At 38.0% G+C, this 21854-nt stretch overlaps 4 protein-coding genes across 8 annotated transcripts in view; 2 read left to right on the top strand and 2 right to left on the bottom strand.

The window, feature by feature from the left end:
* Positions 1–5105, top strand: part of col14a1a (collagen, type XIV, alpha 1a) — a 130152-nt gene extending 125047 nt beyond the window's left edge. For 2 of the 3 annotated variants that reach the window (XM_024267014.2, XM_024267015.2), the window contains exon 48: positions 4037–5105. In XM_024267014.2, coding sequence (XP_024122782.1) covers positions 4037–4332 — 296 coding nt within the window. In that variant the 3' untranslated portion in view covers positions 4333–5105. Of the gene's footprint in view, positions 1–3535 lie in introns of all 3 variants that reach the window. The other variant, XM_024267016.2, reaches the window with a different exon arrangement.
* A 1377-nt stretch (positions 5106–6482) lies between these two features.
* Positions 6483–13084, bottom strand: mrpl13 (mitochondrial ribosomal protein L13). Its single transcript, XM_024267013.2, has 7 exons — positions 12925–13084; positions 12527–12650; positions 11473–11566; positions 10747–10807; positions 9866–9952; positions 9169–9290; positions 6483–7060 (listed from the first exon to the last, which is right to left on the bottom strand). Exons 1-7 carry the CDS (start codon positions 12949–12951, stop codon positions 7036–7038), a joined length of 540 nt encoding a protein of 179 aa, XP_024122781.1. The 5' UTR covers positions 12952–13084; the 3' UTR covers positions 6483–7035.
* Positions 13085–13531: 447 nt separating this feature from the next.
* Positions 13532–16377, top strand: dscc1 (DNA replication and sister chromatid cohesion 1). Its single transcript, XM_024267012.2, has 9 exons — positions 13532–13846; positions 14302–14470; positions 14541–14675; positions 14743–14833; positions 14921–15059; positions 15183–15235; positions 15321–15475; positions 15563–15711; positions 15806–16377. The coding sequence occupies exons 1-9, from the start codon at positions 13677–13679 to the stop codon at positions 15915–15917; spliced, it is 1173 nt and encodes a 390-aa protein (XP_024122780.1). The 5' UTR covers positions 13532–13676; the 3' UTR covers positions 15918–16377.
* A 2098-nt stretch (positions 16378–18475) lies between these two features.
* Positions 18476–21854, bottom strand: part of LOC112143208 (carboxypeptidase Q) — a 19294-nt gene continuing 15915 nt past the window's right edge. For all 3 annotated transcript variants that reach the window (XM_024267010.2, XM_024267009.2, XM_024267011.2), the window contains one exon: positions 18476–19492. In XM_024267010.2, coding sequence (XP_024122778.1) covers positions 19332–19492 — 161 coding nt within the window. In that variant the 3' untranslated portion in view covers positions 18476–19331. The remainder of the gene's footprint in view (positions 19493–21854) is intronic.

Here is a 21854-nt window from a genome sequence, read left to right as displayed (position 1 = left end):
TACACGTAAAACAGCTGAGTTGTACTTTTACAGCCTCTCAGACAGTTATTGTCCTCGTAAAACTCTCAGGGGAAAGCAAAACAATTTAACTTTTATTGTCGCTCCACTCTGACGTTTAAGAATCCACTGCAACAGTCTGAGAAGTTAAAAGGCCAATCGGACCGTTTGTATCTTTTCTAGACATTCAGGCATAAACACTAAACTTGTTTTAGTATGAATACTGACACGCAGAGCCTTTTGTCCAGAGATTGTAACAGCATTCATATATTACATCCTAAAAGAAGCGGATGAGTGAGACGTGACTTCATCAGCTAAAAGACTCCACTTTTTTATATATTTTGCTTTGTGACTTTAGAACCTTTTTTGCCATTTATAATGTGGCCTTTTGGGACTTTCTGACCGCTTGAAAGAAAATCTCCACTTTTTAAAGGACCGGGTGTGTCTTCTCTGACATGGTAGCTGTAATTTGCCCATAAATGTTGTTTTTGTCACCATTATTTTTTTTGTTGTTTGGGCTTAATAGAATCCCTGCTTACTTTGTTTTTTTCACAAGAGAAGATCACAACACTGGAGTTCCACAACATCCTCTAAGTTGTTCCCTCAAATGAGTTTTCTGAAATGAACATCAAACATTTTTCTGCGTTAGAAAAAAAAAAAAAAAAAAAACTCCCTACCTGTGTCCTGCAGGCTGTGCAAACAGATAACACTGCTGAACAAACGTCCCGTTTGCTTGTTTTTCATTGCTCCAACGGGCTTTATTGTAGTGTGAGTTAACAGAAAAGTTTAAAGCTTAAACTAATGTTTTGACCACATTTCATGTTTTTGTGATAAATATGTTCTTTATAGGGACTTTGAGAGTTTCCACGGTGTGGATTTTAATTTGACAATAAGGATAAACTGTCTTCAGGTAAAAAGGAATCATCTACAAGACATTTTTATTTTAAAGAAAAAAGTGACCAAAGTGTGATTAAAAGTGGCATCAACATGTAATTAATTCATTTTTAATGAATTAATAAAATATATATTTGTCAAAATTTAAATGTATTAATAGCATCAGTTATTAAGTGTCACGATTGAGCCAAAAAAACACTTCTGGTATATAAAAGAGATAAATAATTGATTTAGTCTAAAAGAAAGTTGAAATATATATATTTAAGAAGCAGACAAAGAAATATGTGGACAGTAGAATGTTTTTAGTGAAGAAGTGAGCTTACCTTGAAGCTCAGCAGAAGAAACATTCTGTCATTTGTTGACGGTCCCTAAATATGAACAGAGCGAATGTCTGTCGAATATCCAACCTAAAACTAACTTCACCGCAGTGACTACGTGGAGAAAAAAAAACCCTTCTTAAGCCTCATTTCCACTGAGCAGTCTGGTCCGGTACAATAAGGGCTGGTGCGGTACGGTCCAGTTACTTCTTGCAGGTGTTTCTACTCAGTTAAGCCTCTCTCCCACAGAGTAGTTTGTTTTCACTGTGCATGCGTGGTGTAAACCGCTAGCATGTCATTGTAGTGCGACAATTAGAAAAGCAACAACAATGGAGGTCATCCAGCAGCTCGCCTTTTTTTTTTTTTGCTTTACTTTTTTCTACATCGTGTATAACAGTAACTTAGGTTGTTGGAAATAATATTTCAGGCAGGAAAACAGAATTGCTAGCTTAGCGCTATACTGGTGTTTTCTAATGTCATCATCACTTTCTGCCAATCAACGAATGGCTACAGCAACTCCTCCCCAACCGTCCTGTTCCATTTTTCTATGGACCTACAACCGATGGGGGCCTGGTACGGTCCAGTATTTTGAGCGTTTCCATTTTACTATAGAAACACACAAAATACCAGACCATACCAGACCGCTCAGTAGAAACGAGCTTTTAAATTCAAAGAATTTTAGATATTTTAAGTACAAAAGGTTTAGTTATTTAGACTCAAACACCAACTTTGTTTATATGAACAAAATCACCCTTTTTCTAGCTTTCCATCCAACTGCAAAGTGAACACTTCAAATTAAGAGTCCAGTTTACTGTAAGGCTCTCACTGACATAATAGTTTACCTAAACTTTTGACTCCAGCTGCTCCTTCCCTTTTCACTACACGGTGAGTCAGGTCTTTCAAGTCTAGAGCCAGTCTCAGCAGTTGTTTGGCACAGAAACAGTCAGGACTGTCTGAGGATAACTAGCTAAGAAAGAGTCTGGCGTGTTCCCCCATTTTACCCAGTTTCCAGCAAATATGGGATGGCAGGCTGGCAGGACTGAACAGAAGAGCTCCTGGAAGGCTGGAACTGCTGTTTCCCACATTTGTTGTTTATTTGCTGCCTGCAGTGTTACACCGGTAGAAATTAATTATTCCTTTTAGGTATAAATGAGCTGTTTTATACACAAAAGTGCAGCGTAATTGTATTTGAGATAAATAATTTGTTTGTTTTTTTTACATATAAGTTGCTTTTATTGATTTAAATCAGAGGATTTTACCTTAAACTACAACAAATCTCTTTCTCTGTGCAGCCATTCAAATGTGCTTTATTAATGCTTTGTAAGCATTCACACAAAAGTGATTCTACTGCTAGTTTCTGTACGTAAAAACTCAATCAAACTTTCAGCAATTTCAGCAATCTTGGTATCAAAACGCTCAGCTTGTTAAGGATATTACTGCTCGTATTTTTAACGTTTATAGACTTTATAATTTTCTAAATATTGAGCAAAATATGCATCGTAGAAAATGAACAAAAAAGACTTCAAATTTCAACATTTTAAGTAAATTAGTGACAAGCCTTTAAATATATTCATGGGCTATGTTTTCATCTTTTATAGTAATTTTCAAAGATTTTACCTAATATTTTAGCAACATGCTAACGTTTTGGCTAATTTGTTATCTACTGTGGTTTTTTAGGCTAATTTAGCGTTTAGCTTCTATTTTAGCAGCATGCTAACGTTTTTGACTAATTTAGTTTAGTTTTAGGCAATTTTTGGCAAGTTTTGCTAGTAGCCTATTTAAGCAACGCGCTATGGCAACAAGTTAACTTTTTTGACTATATTTTGGCATCCACGAAGGTTTTTTGGGCTAATTTTGAGTTTAGCTCATATTTAAGCAACACGCTAAATGTTCTTTGCAAAATTGGTGTGTTTTAGAAATTTTTAAGCAATTTTACTACAAATTTTTGCAAAATTTAAGTCAACTTCAGCGCTCGATAGTTATTTAATGAAATTTCAGGTTGTTTAGCAAATTTAGCATTTTCAGTAAATCCCTTTAGCCGTTCAAATAAACTGCGTCACCATTCTCGGTAAATACGTTCACACTAGCATTATTTCAGGAAATGTAACTTTTCCAGTTTGTCATTAACTCACTCTGGGTTCACTAAAGGTGTTTCCTTTAAATCGAGCTGGAATCTTCTCATTTTTGTTCTGTTACGGCTGTTTTTGAGGGTCAAAACTTTGGTGTTTTCTTCCTGACATGAGCTAACATCTTCTCCCTTCATTTTGTTTCCCCTCCCCTCTTCCCTCTCCTCCCCTCCCTGGGTTATCCCTCCTTCTGCTTTGAAGTTCAACAGGGCTATGGGAATGATTACTGAGGAACATTCTCCAACCATCTTCCTCTTCTCCTCCTCATTTCTGCCAGACTGTCATCTTTTCTGGGATTTCTAAGCACGGTTTAAGCTCGCAGCAGTGGATTTCAAACTCCATTCCTCTAATCTTTGCATATTTTAAAACATTATCCGCACCAGATTTTCGGCTTTTACCTGCGTTGGGTTGCTGTGTAGCTCACGCACATTCCAGGACAATTCTTCCAGCTTGAATCTTTGCTGCTGATTAGCTGCTTTAGTTAGCAAAGCATCTACCTGATTAGTGTTTTTCCAAGATATAGTCACACCTTAAGTTCACATTTAATAATTTAGTAAAAAATGATCCTCAGCTTCTGTTAACAGCACAATGCCTGTTTGTTGCTTTGAAGCATCTAACATGCTTTCAGTGCCAAGGCTGTCCTTAACCGCTCTCTAACCCAGAGGCAGACCCCTGTTGACCTTAAATATTCCCACCCTCCAGTCCAGCCGCTGCCTCACGCCGGCTACCAGGCCTACAACCCTCCCTACAGGCCGCCATACAACCCTGCTGCAGTGCTGTACAACAACAACCAGCAGGAAGAGGAGGGGGAGGACAGGCCAGAGGAGCAGGACCCCTACTACCACAGCGACCCCTACCCCCAACGACCTCCTCAGATGCCGCCCGGTTACCACCCGAGCCACTCTGAGGACGTGGAGCTGAGATCGCCGGGTGTCGTCAGGAGGTACACGCATGAGCAGGGAAGGGGGGCACAGGAGGAGGAACGGACTCGCCTTTAGCGCTCGAGCCGAATCAGACTCTGACATCACGCCGCTCATCTAGAGACGGCGGCGGGGGGGTCGCCCTCCCTCCCTGCCCGTCCAGCGGGTGAAAGTATGTACATAACTGTGTGGTTTCTCTGTGAAAGGGAGGTTCTAAAAGTGCCTGATTTCTGTTCGCTCTGTCCGGTGAAAATCTGTTCCGTCCATCTTCACTTGTTCTGTGGAACTGCATGTCTCCTTTGAGCCGCCCATCGATGGTGTAAGTGGACACGCGTTTTGTTTCAGTGTTTACTGACTCCACTGTTTTACGGTGAAATGACTGATCAGAAGATGCTTTTTTTATACCAATGAATCCCCTCTCCCCTTCACTTATAGTCTTCTCATTGTGTAAATGAACGAGCATCAGAGACATGGATGGTATGAAGTTGTAAGATTCATTACTGAATTATCTCCTATCACATTTTTTTGTACCTGACCTCTTTTACTTTAACATTAATCATAATTCCATTTACTTATCTGTCACTCTTACTTCAGGTTTGTTTACTAAAGCTAATCTCTGTTCATTTTCATGTAAATTTCAGCTGCAGTGGAGTGGAAGCATCTCAGCTCTGACCTTTTTTTTGTGAAATGGATTTTTTTTTTATTTAGGTTTCATCATCATCCTAAAGGTTCATCTGTTGAGACCGCTGAGGAGAAACATCTCACTGTCACACTCCCTTTGAATAAAACACACGTATTTATTTCATGTTTGTTTTTTTATAACCAATAAATCTGTAATGACTCAAAGGAAACAAATTCTGTGGTGTTTTCTTCCACACAGACTGACCAGATTTTCACATTAATGCGGATTTTGGTGGTTTTAACAAGTTCTTAAGGCCTTTTTCTAACAGTAGAGGACATATGGAATGAAAATTACGCCTAAAATTGCATTTCGGATTATTTATTTACTCAAATCGTTGTGAATGAGAAGCAGCCCAAAAAAATTTGTTGGAAAAAAAGTGTCGTAGAAAACACCTTCCCCGCTACACTCCAGTCTGATGTATCCACTTGTAGACGACTAGATCCATGTACATCTTTGTTTTTCTTGTCCAAACTAGCATCTGGCTCAAATCTGTACGGCTGGATAGCTCTAATATTGCTCCCCATTTGTGTTGCACTGTTAAAGTTAAGTTGTGGATGTGAGGGGCTGTAGACTAGCATCGGTAAAGGGTGTAAACGCTCACGCTAGGTTCACATTGGATACAGAGGCGCTGTGGAGCGGAATGCACACGGCATCCACTCTTCTGCAATTCACACCAGATGCACATTTTTCTGTGACAATCTACAGGCGCTTCTGCGAGGGTTTTTGTTTTTGTTTTTGCCATCATGAGTAAGTTGATAACCTAAAATGCTAACGATGCTAACGTTTAACTGAGTTTCCCATAGGATGGCTAACGCTAACGCTCGGTCAACCTAAACAAGCATTGCTGGCTAAATGAACATCTTTATAAACTCACAGGTATGAACTCTTTTAAGGAAATATATTTTTAAAGTAACCATTTGTGGTATAAAACAGTTTTTTGCTTCTTCTTCTGGAATAAGGTGTACTGCTAAAGCGCGATCGCCACCTAGTGGCCAAATTGAAACGCCCTCCAGGAGAAGCAGAACAATGTTCACAATGTTAATGATCTGAACATTTTTAGTGGAGCTTCTCCTTTGGAGAATCCATGTAACATTGTATACTATTAACAATCTCATTATTTCACTCATTTTACAGTATGTGAACTGTATCAGATTAATATAAATATATTCAAAGCATTTAGTAGATTATTAATGTATTTCTAAACAAATGTGTATAAATGCGTAATCTCAAAATGTAATTGAATTGAAGAATCAAACTATACCGGAATCAAATCGATCCAGGCTCTTGTGAATCGAATCGTTTCTGGAAATCCTAATCGATACCCAGCCCTGGTTAGCTTGCGCCGCATTTCTCCTTCAGAATCTGCTGGAATTACGTTGATCGTGTTAACGGTTGAAAAGTTATAGTAAATCAAAGAACATAAACACCGGAGCTGTGGTATTAAAGGGTTAAAAGACCACTGGGAACACTTTCACAATAGACCAAAGCATGATGGGACATTAATGCAAGAACTGCAGCAGAACTGTTTATCAGTCAAGTTCACACATCTCGTTTATAAAGGTGTTACTTTAATGAAAACACAAAGACAAGTCTGACCACAGTTAACATTTGTGGCACGTTGACGTTGTCATAGCAACGCATTAACCGGTTTCCCCTGTTGAAGCGTTTAAAAAGCGGGCCCAGCTGTAACAGATGTCCGCCTCAAAAGCCAGAATTGATCTCTTTCTGGAGGTATGATCATGAAAAACAAACTGATTTTTGCCTGATCGAAGGCGAGTGTTGAAGGTCCGGGTCAGCTGTGCTCCTACAGCCTCTCCAAGCATCAGTGAGGGGGATCCTTTGACCCCTCAGAGGAGAAGGTCTGTGTTACACTTCAGTTCAGATTAGAAAACAGTCCGATCGTAGAGAATGAAGCTGAAGACGCACAGCAGCAAAAGAATGGGATGGTTTTGTGTCGCGTGTGACCGTAGAGAATCAGTTGATGTCCTTTTCAATCCCATAATGCCCCTTTGGCCACAGAACGCGAAGCATCAGAGTTCCAGTTAAAGCGGAGGATGCGGCTGCTTTCAGGGTTCTGGACACGCGGAGCCGCTTTGGTTTCATTTCATCTTGTAATCCTCGGGTCTGTGGAGGAAACAGCAGAACACATTAGTATCTGAAGGCATGAAGGAAGATGATGGATGAGAAACTGGGCAGATCTTATCTGCTTTCTTTTTTTTCCTCCTTTCTCAAGCCAGCATCCTCTTTCTGTGTTTATCCTTTTTTTTATTTCAAGCTGAATTCATATCAAGAGGCTGTAGTGGTGTTGATATAAAAGGGGAATAAAAAGTGATAGAACACAAAAACCCTGTCATCATGTACAGCAGTGTGTTGTTGGTGTGTGTTGTGCAGAGGGGCTCATACATATACGACACTAAAGTGTGGGTTGAAATTTTATTCTGATATTTTTTGCATGTTTTAAATAAAAAGTGCTTCGAGTTGCACAAAGCGTGAGAAGTGCTTTTATAAATAAAGTTTGATTGATATGGTATAGACAGCGATGACCTCCGACCTGAACCCTATTGACCACGTCAGGGACCAGCCGAAGCAGATCCTGGATAATCGTTCCCCACCTCCAAGTGACCTGGTAGAACTGCATGTAGGACTTGAGGAAGAGTGGAACTCAGTGCCTCAGAACAACAACACGAGGAGCATGAGATGTCGCGTCATTGCGGCAAATTTTTTGTTATTTGGAGTATCTTCTTTATCATCTTAATTTTGGGTATAATAAATATCAAAACCAAATAAAAAAAAAAGTCTTCTCATCATTATTTGTTATATCAAACAGAAATTTTACATATTTTATTAAAATTCAGACCAAATATGAAAAGCACTCATGTAAAAAGCAACATCCCTGAAACCAACATTTCTTTCCTCCAAATGAAAAACTTCAAACGATTCGGCTAAAACTGTATAATACTAAAGCTGTACTATATTTTTTAAATCAGACAAAATGTTCCTGTTCTCGCTTCCAAAGAACCACATGAAAGCAGAACATGCACGAAGGAAAATCTAGACGAACAAGCTCTATGATTAATAAAACGAAGGTATTGAACAAATGTGACTTCCCTGATGTCATGGCATTTACTGTTCAGGAAAAAAAAATCCATAGTGTTCATTACACCCGGACGCCTCTAATGCTGAGAAAATAATACACCTGAAGTTAATTAACTTCAGATTGGGTGTGAAATATTTACACCCACCTGACATTTTCTAAACTTCTGAGAACGAGGAGCCGCAGCTCTGACCTGAACGCGACGCCGGACGACGAACGGATGTAAGGCTGTAAAAGTGAAACGCTTTCGACCTGAAAAAGATGAGGTTTGCTTCAGGTGAGAGTGGAGAAATGATGACATTATGCCAGCAAACGGGAGGAGGGAGAGAGGGGGGGTCACAATGTCATTTTAATCCCAGCCTGAAAATGCTTGAGTCAGAAAAGCCATGAATATGATTATGCTGAGAAACAGATGTGCTCTCTGTCACTCTTTAGCAGGAAAACACTGAACGCGCAGCTGGAAAGGATGAAAAGATCCGAGTTTCCTTGTAGGTTTGTGACATTTCTGATGTTTGGAGCCTCGGCGTAGACTGAATAACGTTTGGACAGAAGCCTGCATTTGTTTTATAGCGGCTCAGGAAAGTTCACATGGGACGAAAAACCAACTTCCATTTGGAAGAATGCTCATATCTGAGGATCAGTCAACAGTGGAGTCGTTCCCATGAAGAAACCTGGGGTCCCTCTGCAGCTGCCTTTCTGCTCAGGATGTCGTAAAGCGCCAACAAACGCCGACTGCACAGCTGTGTGCGAGTGTTTGTGCAGTCGGAGCAACGAACGGAATCTCATTCTCTATGCATGAGAGGAGACCAAACCCAACCGAACCAGAACAAACGGCTTGGATTTTTGATGCCGATTCCTTCAGTCGTCTGTTGCTTAGTGAAACACAACAAAACCAAACCGTAACTCAGGTTTTCTGCTGAAACAACCGTGATCCAAACAATTCCTGACAACTAATCACAGAGCGGCTTGGCAGCCACACACACACACACCAGCTGTGAGGGCCCAGTCTGCGTAACATCTCCCTCTTCTGGCTCATCATCATCAATGCAAGACACAAGATATTACAGATGTAGTCCATCAGTGGACGGAAAGTCCTCAACGGACGACAAATCGCAGGTGTTTGTGAGCGTCTACATACGGCGTCCACAGCTTGGGAAACGCCTCCACCTCCTCCTGGGTGTACTCGTTCAGCTTCCTGGGGATCGCTCGGGGCTGCTGAAGCTCCTCTGTCAGGTTGGCTCGGATGTCATCTGGCAACACCTAGAAAGGGATGGACAAACGTGAAAAAAAAACCTGGAATGACTTTGGGGAAATGGGAAATAATAAAGGAAACATGAGGAGGTCAGAGAATATAACACATACACACAATCCAACGCTCTGAGCTTTTGAAAAGCACAGATTGACCTTTGAATAATTTTTTTTGTGTATCTGCACATATTCATAACACATCAGAATCCATCAGCTTTAATTTATAACCAAAATAAAAGGCAGTTTTTCCTTAATTTAACTGATTATTGACAAATTTACCTCATTTGAAATCCTGATGAAGACTCAATTTGCTTTATTTGTCAAAAAAAACTTGAATGCATCTCCACATGACTGCTTAATGTTTATTAAAAAAAACAAATCAAAGATGAGAGCACTACGGTGGCCCAGTGTGATCAAAAAGCATACCGGTACTGCATGCAGCCTGAAGTAATAAATAAATAAATAAAGCATCTTTGCAAAATCAAAATATTTTACCAGTTATATTATGATAATAATGACTTACACGTTTAACTATTAGTTCCTGCAGTATTAAAAAAAAATTGAAATAAGAGTTGAAGCAGACGTACATCGTCAGAGAAGATGTGCAATCGTTGCATCATGGTGCGTCGGTGAAGATTTCGAGGCAACATGCCATAAACCGCCAGCTTCACAATCTAAAGGGCAACAAATAAAGAGAATGACACCACAAACACAACAAATAGAGACCTCTTCTTCATGTTCCCAAATACACCTTTACATTTTAACTGTGTTTCTGTCAAAGTGTCGACACAACCTGAAAAGTCGCTGGAATATGACTAAAGAGAAATTTTGGACAGAATCGGTGCTGACGAGCCAGCCGGCTGTCTTTTCCTACTGCTCGCTCTATGTTTGCCAAGCTTCCAAGCTCTCACATTTAATGAGAAATGTAATGCTGTGCTGTCGTGCTCCAGATTTGTATGCAGAAATAAAAAACTACATTTGTTACAAAACCACCTGGAAGAATACAGATGAAAAGGAAAATGTTTCTGTATGACTAGAAGTGTTTTCAAGATTTTCAGCTTGCATGTTTTTTAATAATAAATATTCTCCTATTTCCTGAAACCGTCTGTTCTGTGACAGCAGAACCTATATCTATCCATCTATCTATATGTATATATAAATATATATAATTTTTTCTATTTTAAATACACTGTGTAATATGTTGTTATATCTGTGTCCTTTAATAGTTTCGACTAATAGAACAAAATGCTGGGGTGTTTAAAATATCCCACTTCATGAATTAAACAGATAGAAAAAGCAAATGGACAGTTGGCAACTGGAACACTTTGATTTTCCATAAGATTTACGCACCAAATTCAAGAAATAAATCAAAATCTGCTGCCATCTAAAATGAAACATTCTAAAATCTAATTTAGCTATTTTACAGTTTACACAGAATAAAAAAAGGAAGAGTTTCTGCAGGTCTTACAGCTTTTGGATCCTTGTGGTGAAGCTGCGCAGCTGTGACCTGCTTGAATCCACCTGGATACCTTCAAGAGAAAAAAAAAACAACAGGAAAAACTATTTTAACTAAAGCCTCTCTGAGATAAAAAAAAAAGATAAATACAAAGTGAAAACACAAAAATACCTTCAACAGCTAATTTAGCTATGATAACTGTTCCATCAGCATTTTCTTAAATTATTTTGACTATTGGCAGAATGAACTTGCATCACTTTGACAGCACAATCAGAGGCACAGGGCCACATTTTTGTTCAGTCTTTGGATTTTTTATCCATCAACATCTCTCCAAAGTCTTCATATTTAGAAGACAGGACAATAAGTTGTTTATCACGTCATAGTTTAATGAAATGTGTGCTTTTTCAGATGAAGTTCCAGCACTACATAGTACACTGTAGTGGACAGAGGGATAAGGCTTTGTTTAAATGTTTTAAAGGATTTAAACAAATTTACTTACATTTTTAGACCTTTCTGAAATTAATAAACATCTACAACTTTAGTAAGGAATCTGCTTTCTTTTTTTTGCTAGGGTTTTATTGTAAAATGGGCAAAAGTACAACTAAAAAGCAAAGTGTTATAAAATACTGTAAATACTGTTTAATAACAGAAAAAAACAATAAGGTTTGCCTTCATTCTCAAGGAAACCAGAGAAAAAAAAGTATTTAAAAATATATATTTCTTTCCACAGACACTTACCCTGAATGTGATGAGTAAACTTTCTGCTCCCACTTGTTCCCAGAGAAAGCTATGTGTCTGGAGTTGATTACAACCACGTGGTCTCCACAGTCACCTGTGAACACGTTACAAAGGTGTCAGGTTTACTCTCCAGGTTGTTATTCAAATGTGAAACCTCTAGTGATGAAAGTCAAACACCTTGGAGCATTTTAACGTCAGTTTCATTCTACTTCTGACAGCAGAAATGTCATTTATGTAAAAACAAAAGATTTCAGGCAAAAACTAAACAGATGAAATTATTTAAACTCGGCAACGATCTTTCAACTCATGTTAGAGTCTTTGTCATTCCCTGTTTTTAAGCCCTCTCTTAAAATCCACTTTTTAAACTTGGCTGAAGAGGTCCCCTCTCTTTCTTTTATCCCACCACATTTCATTTACTCTATTTAATGTATTTTTGTGATATGTTTTTTTTTTTTTAAGAAAGTAACTTTACAGGTATTTCATTGTACACTTTTAATCAAGTTTTATTTATTCTCTATATGTTTTTATTCTCTCTTGTTGTATAGCACTTTGGGTGTGCATGGGTGATTTAAGTGCTTTATAAATAAAGTTTATTATTATTACTATTATTAATAATAAATAAACAAAGGAAGAGTTTAAGCAACAATCCATAATTTCTAAAGTAAATGTGGTTTTGTGTGAGAAAGACCAGGAAAATCAGATTTTTTTTCCTAAAGGGGGTAATTTATTAATATTACTAATTGTATTTTATTGTAAATGTATTATTAAGCTTCTAAATGTCATCAACACAGCTGATCTGAATTGTTGTTTCCACAATGAGGCTTGATTTTCATTTTTAATTCAGAAAGAATTGTGAGTTCGTCAGTTGAAGTTTGAAGCAGACATATTAACCGTCCTAAATTTTAAAACTAGTAAGAATAAAGTGAAGATCTATTATCTGAAATTGTTATTTTTCTTGTATAAAAACTGGATCATCTGCTTACAGTAACATTAAGCAAGTACTGTCAAGTTTAAAGTCCCTACAACTGACTTTTAGGATGAATCCGTCACTCACTCAGTGCATGGTAGATGGGCTTGTGTTTCCCTTGTAATCGAACTGAACACGTGGAGGCGATTTTGCCGGGAGGCTGCATCCGAGCATCGATGAGGAACCAGGAACGGGCGAAGGTCGCCCATTGCTGAGAAGAAGAGACAAGAGTGGTTACGAACTTCCTGTTACCATCCGTAGAAAATGTACTATATATAAGTAACACTGCCTTTAATAAAAAAAAAATCATGTATTGCTATAAGGTATTAAAGTAGATTGGTCAAATAGTATGCTAGGCAGTTATTATTTTTTAAGACATATTTGCTTCGTTAGCACGCTAATATTTTTGTTTAACCTAAAACAGTCGTTCTTGAAGCTAAAGTGTGGAAATGAAATGTTTAAATTAGATTAGTTATTATATTTACCTGAGCAGATCTGGAGAAACTCGACATTTTAATGAAGCTATGAATTCATTCTCCTCAATGTTTGACCCTCGATCTGTGTTGCGGTCCGTTCAGTGTTTTCGTCCGGGTACAACATCACGTGAGACTTTCATGTTCCGCTTAAGGCTGCAGAATAAGCCACGTTCACCTTTCTACTTTTATTGATGAAAGTGATAAAAAGCAACAAAAAAAATCAAACAATACCGTTTTTAGAGCCTTTATTGTTACTAATGACACAGTGGAATCTCTGAAACACAAAAAGAGCAAGAAATTGATTTGTTTTTGGTAAATTAATATTTTAGACTAGATGGTTCTTGTTGAATTATTAAAAGCAGTTCATCACAAAATTCAAATCATATACAGAATTAAAATAATAATAATAATTTCAGACGTAACAAAGTAAATTAAATTTAACAGATAGGTTATCTAAATTGCGGTTATTTACTCTTGTGTTGTTTGTTGTTTAAACGACGATTTTTAAAAAATATAATTTAACAAATCTCTCGAAAATAACACAAAAATAAATTAAATTAAGAACAACTTTTTATTTTATTTTATTTCATTACTTATCTAACGCTCCGTGAATGGGAAGTAGTTGCGTCACTTCCTGTCTATGAGAGTGCGGGAAACTCCGACAAGAAAACATTGACAACTAGACATCTAATCTAATATATACTTTTATTAATCACTTCTTATACGGTTTTTGGTTCTCTGTTTAATATATTATAGAGGAAATGAGGACGTTAGAAGAGGTTAAGGCGACGTTGGAGATCGCTAAGCTAAAAGAGAAAGATCTGCAGCCAACAATCCACTGTTTGTCCTTTGGAGAGAACGTTTCTTCTGCAGATTACTGCCTGATGGAGCTGGACGACACGCTGTGCAAACACATCGAAACTGGTGAAAGGTACGTAGTCTGTGAATCCATCTGCTGAGACTATTTTTCCATTTCTGTCAACTTAAAAGGTGCAATAAAGTTAAGAGAAAAGAGAAACAAGAGAAAGAAAACTTTCTGTCATCTGATTGAAGCTCTTCTTAAAAAATGAAACTCCCTTTTATGAGATAAAACTAGTAAATGCTTAAAACATATACTTTGGCTGATTTTAATACTATTAAGTGTGTCAAACTAATAAATAAAATTATTTTAACTGGTTAAATCAGTGGCTATTTGGTCTCTAAAGTGCTTTAAGAAACATATTTATGTGATAACTCATTTAAATAACTAAATATTTGAATAGACTCATAACTTCAGTAGAATAAATTAAACATCTATAACCAGAAACCGGTCTTGCATTTGCAGAAGCAGGCATGTTCTCCAGTACAACAACCTCCAACTAATCTCCATGTTTCATTCTTCTGCAGTCTCATAATTCGAGGGGATAAAGATGAGCGTGCCGTACTTTGCAGCGGCGACAAGACCTACGATCTGAAAATAGCCGACACATCCAACCTGCTGCTGTTCGTACCTGAATGCAGAACCCCAGATCAGCTGGGCGGCAGTGAAGACTCCCCTCAGGTGGTGCACGCTCAGGTATGGAAAGCCAGAGCTGCGTTATGCAACAACTGTACAAATGTGAACATCGACTTCTGTCCCGCCGTAGGTCTGGGGATTCTGCAACAGTTATTGGGAGTTGAGGAAACAGCGGCCAAAGTTGAAGAAGCTAAAGAAGCTTTTGATGGAAAATCCGTATGAGGGGCCCACTTTAAGGGGACAAGAGGAGAATACAGAAAACAGGGTGAATGGGTTTGACAACATACTGAAAATGAGCTGCAGGTCAAGCACTAATAAGGTTGTTTTTGCAGTACACAATGGAAGATCTGTTGGAGAGGATTCAGGCCAGCGAGCAGGAGATAAAAAGCCAACTGGAAGTCATCCATGCTTGTCAGATCGATGGTATAGTTTTATTTTTTCTTAGTGATCCCTTCTTTTTCTATAAAATCCCTGTTGATGTATTGGTGGGGTGTCTCTTCTTCCCTCCAGGCTACTGGAGAGTCCTAGACTTTGACTATGAAATAAAACTGCTTGGTCATGTGACTCAGCTCGTGGATTCAGAGTCGTGGTCCTTCAACAAGGTCCCCCTCCAAACCAGTCTGGATGAACTAGCTCCACTGGAGCCGAGGTATGTTAATGTATAGAATCCTTAAGCAAACTTCTTATAGAATATTAATTGATGGGAGGATTTTATTGTAAAAAAGATTTGAAAGAGTTTTTGTGTTTTTATCTCTGTGACTCATCTTCCCAGACAGATGATCGAACACTGTTTGAACTGTTACGGGAAACGCTACACCGAAAACGGTACGGAGACGCTGCACATCTGGAACATGTGATTTATTTGGAAAACTGGCGCTAAAGTCTCACACAGTCATCATCCTCTCCACAGATGAGGTGTTTTATGCTCTGCACGAGGAGAAAGTGTGCCGAGGCCTGGCTCTTCTGCTGCTGCAGAACGCCATCAAGTTCAACCTGAAAGAGTTTCAGGAAGTCTGGCAGCAGAGCGTCCCAGAGGGCATGAGCACCAGACTGGAGCAGCTGAAGGTGATTCTCCTAGTTCTAGTTGTGCAAAGAAAACTTTTAGTTTATCTAACATGAATATTTGACGTATTTGCTTTGTAAAATCATCAGGGAGTCGCTTTGGTGGACCGCAGCTCCCATCCAGAAACCATCTGCCTACTGAGGATAGAAGATCTCCCCGAAGACACTCAGGAGCGCTTCAACCACCTCTTCACGCTCCGAGAGAAATGGACGGAAGAGGACATCACGCCATACATACAGTGAGTTCTTTTCTTGTTTGTAAGCAGCCAAAATACATCAAAGCTTAGACTGCCTTATTATTATTATTTTTGCAACCTTCGTCTTCTGTTTCAGAGACCTTTGTGGGGAGAAACAGACCACCGGAGCCCTGCTGACCAAATATGCTCGATCTTCAACGCAAAACGGAATTAAGGTTTTTAATTCCAGAAGACCAGTAGCCACATGAGCATGTTCAAATCTTTATTGTTATTTTCCTTTATTGTTATTTTTCAAATAAATGTTGAAATCAGCTCAGTAAAATGTGTATAATTCTCTCTTTCAAAGCAGTTTTTACTGTTTAAAAATATGTATATGCCCAATGTTAAGGTCTACCAGAATCTGTTTCTTTTTTCTTTTTTCTTTTTTTTAAAGAAAAGCATATATTGAATACTTATAAAGATCCCTTAGAATATGCAGCTACAGAAGCATGCAATAAGATTTCTGGATTTCTTTTGGTAGAACAGTTTTGAAAGTGAGGTCAGCAGAAGCAGGACTTGTTTTTGGCCACAAGGAGGCGATCTGTACTCAAACTCCTCTAAGAATTTCAGATGCTTCCTTTAAAGTTGGTCTACGTTACTGAACTGTTTCACTAAGACTGCTTAAATCGAAAGATGACTGGTGACTTAATTAAAAATTATTGACATCTGCCTGTTTTCTGTTCATTATTGATGAGTTTCCAAATAACTAAAAGTTTGATTTTGTCTCTACTAAACAAAATAAAAGGAGCTTTTGCCTGAAGTTAACCGTTATTCTTTTAGTGGTCTTAACTATCCACTTCCTGTATCAGCATATTAAGGTTATACACCAATAAATGTTTATCTCACTTTTAAAAGGGAAACAAACTAAAAAAAATAATAATGATGAAATCCAAACACATACAGGGGGGCCAAAAAGTATGTAGTCAGCCAACAATTGTGCAAGTTCTCCCACTTTAAAAGACGAGAGAGGTCTGTAATTTTCACCATAGGTATACCTTAACTATCAGAGAGAAAATGAGGGGAAAAAAATCCAGAAAATCAAATTGTCTGATTTTTAAAGAATTTATCAGTAAATTATGGTGGAAATTGAAAATAGGTATTTGGTAGTTAATCTCAGTACTTTGTTAGATCCCCTTTGTTGGCAACAAAAGAAGTCAATTGTTTTCTGTAAATCTTCACAAACTTGATGGTATTTTGGTCCATTCCTCCATGCAGATCTCCTCTAAAGCAGTGATGTTTTGGGGCTGTCGCTGGGCAAGACTTAACTCCCTCCAAAGATTTTCTATGAGATCTGGAGACTGGCTAGGACACTCCTGGAGCTTATGAATCCACTCCTTCATTACCCGGCAGTGTGTTTAGGATCATTGTCATGCTAAAAGAGCCAAACATGTTTCATATTCAATGCTGTTGCTGATGGAAGGTTTTCACTCAAAATCTGACCATTCATGGCCTCATTCATTTTCTTCTTCTACACGGATCAGTCATCCAGGTCCCTTTGCTGAAAAACAGCCCCAAACCGTGATGTTTCCACCCCCATGCTTTACAGTAGGTATGGTGTTCTTTGGATGCAACTCAGCATTCTTTCACCTCCAAACAGTAAAGTTCTTACCAAAAAGTTGTATTTTGGTTTCATCTGACTATAGGACATTCTCCCAATCCTCATCTGGAAAATTGTTGACCTGGTGCATGTCAACAATTTAGTTTCTGGTGTCCTGTACAGCTCTTTGGTCTTGTTCATAGTGGAGATTGGAGTGTGACTGTTTGAGGTTGTGGACAGGTGTCTTTTATATACATAACGAGTTCAAACAGGTGTTATTAATACAGGTAACGAGTGGAGGTCAGAGGATCCTCTTACAGAAGAAGTTACAGGTCGGTGAGAGACAGAAACCTTCCTTCTTTATAGGTGACCAAATACTTATTTTCCACCATAATTCGCAAATAAATTCTTTAAAAATCAGACAATGTGATTTTCTATTCCTCATTTTGTCTCTCATAGTTGAGGTATACCTATGATGATAATTACAGACCTCTCATCTTTTTAAGTGGGAGAACTTGAACAACTTGTGGCTGAATAAATACTTTTTATCCCCATTGTTTTGACAAACTGGTGCAGCTGGAACATCACCTCAAGGACATATTAATATTTTACCCAGAAAGCTTCTGAGATAAACATACATTTGTAAAGACAAAGACAACTTTTCAAATAAATCCAGAGAAAACCCGACAGGAACTGAAGCACTACAGTGAATGGGATGTTCAGGTGAGAGAGTGCATGCTCATCAAGTCACTTCCCTATGACTCAAATTTCTACAGATGTTTCTTCACGATCAAACGTCAACCATAAATCAGCCAGACTGACGCAGAGGGAGAAGTTCACCAGACAAAAAAAAAATGTCCCAGTTAGCATGTTTCAACACCACAGAATGACTGTCTGCAGCTGCTGCCTGACTGACTAACCCTGACTTCATCCACAGGAAGCTGCAGCGTTTGGGTCCATGTGTGTTTAGTGATGGTCTGCAGTGTCCATAGTTACCGTGACCTGCAGTCAACATGTCATATCTTTTCCCTCTGATTTTAAACTTCTCGCTTCGTTTCTGCTTTACTCAGAAAAATAAGCTTTAGTTCTCTAAGTTGGAAGAGAGTTACAAGTTGACTTTCACTTCATCTTCCTTTTTTTAAAGTCAATAGTTACAGAAAATCAGGAAGAATAGCTTGACTGTACGAATGTTTTATTACACAATTATACAGAAAAAAATGTAGACAGTCATTCATTTATTCAGTTGTTGTTTTTAATCTTCCAGTATTTTATTTAACATGTTTTGAAGAACATCTGAAAAGTACACAAAAAAAAAACTCTACAGGTCTTTTCCTGCAGGACTTTTTAAAGATCTATTTGATGAAAATCATTGTTCTTATGGAGGACATATGTAAAATAAATTAAGGTTAAAAATGCATATCTAAATATTTCTTTATTCAAATTCTTGTGAATCAAGAGCAGAATGGTGCGTGCGGGCCACGCACCATTCTGATTCATTAACTTGTAGACGTCTACATCCATGAACGTCTTCATGGATGTAGACGTCTATATAGATGGCTATAACTGTCCATCTGAATAGGTCTAACATTGGTTAGCCTTCTCCCATTAGTGGGAGAGAGTGTAAACAGATGGATGATGGGAAGTGGGGGTGGGCTTACTCCATGCAAACAGACTCGCCCACAACTTACAGGCATATTTCTGATGAACTCCTGCCACTGTAGAAGCTACGTTCTAGAAAACGATACAGATTTTTAAACTTTTATAATTAAAAGACCACTGAGAACAGTTTGAAAACAGATCAGAAGTTGATCAGAGTGGGGCTTTAAGGAAGATTCACTAATTCATTTAACAATTTTCCAAAATCATTTAGTGTGTCTGCAGAAATTAAAATAAAAAAAATACATAGAATAAATCCAAATCTGGCAAATATTCATCAACCTCTAAGCTTGATCGACATCAAAATAATTTAGTTTGAAATCAAATGTATAAAAAGTGGCACAACCCCCGTTATAATCATTTATTCATAAAGTCACTTCACTTCCGTTTGTAATCAGTAATTGTCTTCGTGCGACGCCCCGACTTCCTGCTACCTCGGCAGCATGTCCTGCAGGTCTGCCACGACGTACGCCACCACCGCCCACAGAGCGGAGCAGAGGTCCATATCTCTGGGGTCCTGGACAGACATGGTGTCACCCTCACTGTGGTGGAACCAAAAGTACCGACTGTCGGCCGTGTGGAGGCTGGCACCTGGACGGAGCACAGAGCAGCAGAGTCAATGACGACACACACTGCTGAAGATCTACGCTCACAAAGCTGGAGGAGCAATAGCATTCAGCTTGTGGTCGACTCCATTTGAGTTCCAGTTTAAGCCCAGAAACATTTGATGTAAAACAGACTATGTTTACTTGCTAAAACATTATTTTACACTGGAAAATTGAGGCCAAGTTTCACCACAGATGCTAATAATACTGTAGACAAACATGGGAACTGTAGAAACGGTCCAATGTTGACATCAGGATAACATCTCAGATACAGAGAGCTTCAGAAAAGTTGGCATTGTGACATATGAGGAAGAAAAACTGGTGATGATGATGAAGCTGAAATGGAGAGCTGTTCTCGTTTGTGGGACACCCTCCCTCGGTACATTCCCTTGATTTGGTTGAGTATTTAATTCTTTAGTGATTTCTTATGTTTGTTGTGTGACTGCCTCCTTATATTAATTAACCAAAATAAGAGAAACACTTCATGGTTTTTATCTGAGGAAAAATGGCCACTTTACTAACATTTACTAAAATATCTATATTTTTTTCTCTAAGAATGATCTTATATTCAACTTTTGCTTCATGGTTTATCAGACAGATATTGTTTATTGAGAAATGTGATTATTTAACATTTGGAAAGAAAAAAGAAACTGTATTTTTGCGAGGTGATTATGTTGGGCAGCTTTACATCAAGGTGGTGCTTGAAACTTACTGAATATTAAATGATTCATCCCATAAGGATGACATTTCTTTACACAGTTACAGTTAATTATTTCAGACTGAGTGAGTGTGGGTGTACCGATTTTAAAAAGGACACTCTCTGCTCTTTGATGGTGTAAACAGCTTAAAAAATGTTTTAAAATATATCGACAAAATAAATCACTTTAAACCTTTTTATATATTATTTCTCTTTATTATCAAGTTTCTGTTAAATTTGCCCACATTAGCAGGAAACACGTGATTATAAAAACTCTATTTTAACTTGTCTCTCAAACTTGAATAGAAACAAGAATTAGAATAAAATAAAAATAGAAATAAAATAGAATTAACCCCTTGATGACAGAGTTTGGAGCAGAGGTTTGATGCATAAAGGGGTTAAGATGATAAAGACAGAAGAAAGAAGATAATCAGGGTTTTATAAATTGATTAATAGCATATCCTCATCTTTATTATAAACATGGATTTCCAAATGAAAGTATTATTTACCACTTAATCATCACTGCAATCAACGTGATGCAGAAAGGAGGAAATTATTGTTAATTTATAAAAAGCTTGAAAAAACAAACTTTCATTAATTTTAAGAGGATTTCTAATGAAGAACAAACACAGTTTTGTTTTGGTCAGACTGAATAACTAATGTACAAACTTTGGATTTGGTCTGGAACCTTCTGAGATTCACAGCTGACTCAGACGTCCTCGTCTTTTTCTAGAGTACCAGACTCACCACAACAATGAAGTGAGTCTGGTATGTTAGTGTTGTGTGTTCAGCTGCACAGGAGAGAATTCTACATTACACAGAGCCCACGACTCAGAGTCCATAGCGGTTAGGGTCTATTAGTGGAATATTCCAGCTGCAGTTAACTAAGCGCTGTTCCGGTCACTTTTCACTGACCAGTTTTACCAACACGGGTCTCTTTAACCTTGAACTGAGTCTTTGAGAGAGCTCAGTTCCCACTGTTCACACCCAAAACACCAGTCTGTCAGCTTTGGTGTACTAGCAGAACATTGTTAGAACATTATACCACACTATGTGCTCACACGTCTTAGTCAAATTAATTGTTTTCACATTTTGTGACTGTAATGATGGTTGATCATTTTTTGCTACCATCACATGTGTGTTGTCCACTGCGATGACACTTAGTTGTTTTTAGGTTTTAGTAAAATGCCTCAATCCAAATGGTACTTTCCAAGATCAATGTAATCAATTTAATTCCTTTAGAAACAATTTAATTAATGGAATAGGTTGATTCGATTAACAACTTGCCAAAGACAAATCAATCCAGTTGGATTGTGGGAGTAGAAATCCATTAATCGCTTAATCAATTAATCTTTACACCTCTACTAATTAAACATTATCGGTTTGCCTCATATGTTTCCCAATGTCCTACAATTACATCTCCTTATTTTTCAAGGAAAGTATTTTTTTACCCCTTGGACTTTGGCTTTATTAACTGCTACAGTGCATTATATTCATAGGAATGAATATATGTTATAATCAGTGTTGAAATAATAAAACCATTCAAGAGTATTCTGTTAAAAATTACAGAACATCTCAAAATGAGTGACATTATTAAATCATGAGTGTTTTAAACAGTTAGGATTCCTTCCAGATGAGTTTTTGTTTGGTT

The sequence above is a fragment of the Oryzias melastigma genome, linkage group LG16 (assembly GCF_002922805.2).
Source record: "Oryzias melastigma strain HK-1 linkage group LG16, ASM292280v2, whole genome shotgun sequence".
NCBI classification, from domain to species: Eukaryota; Metazoa; Chordata; class Actinopteri; order Beloniformes; family Adrianichthyidae; genus Oryzias; species Oryzias melastigma.
This window is presented reverse-complemented; position numbering and strand designations above follow the sequence as displayed.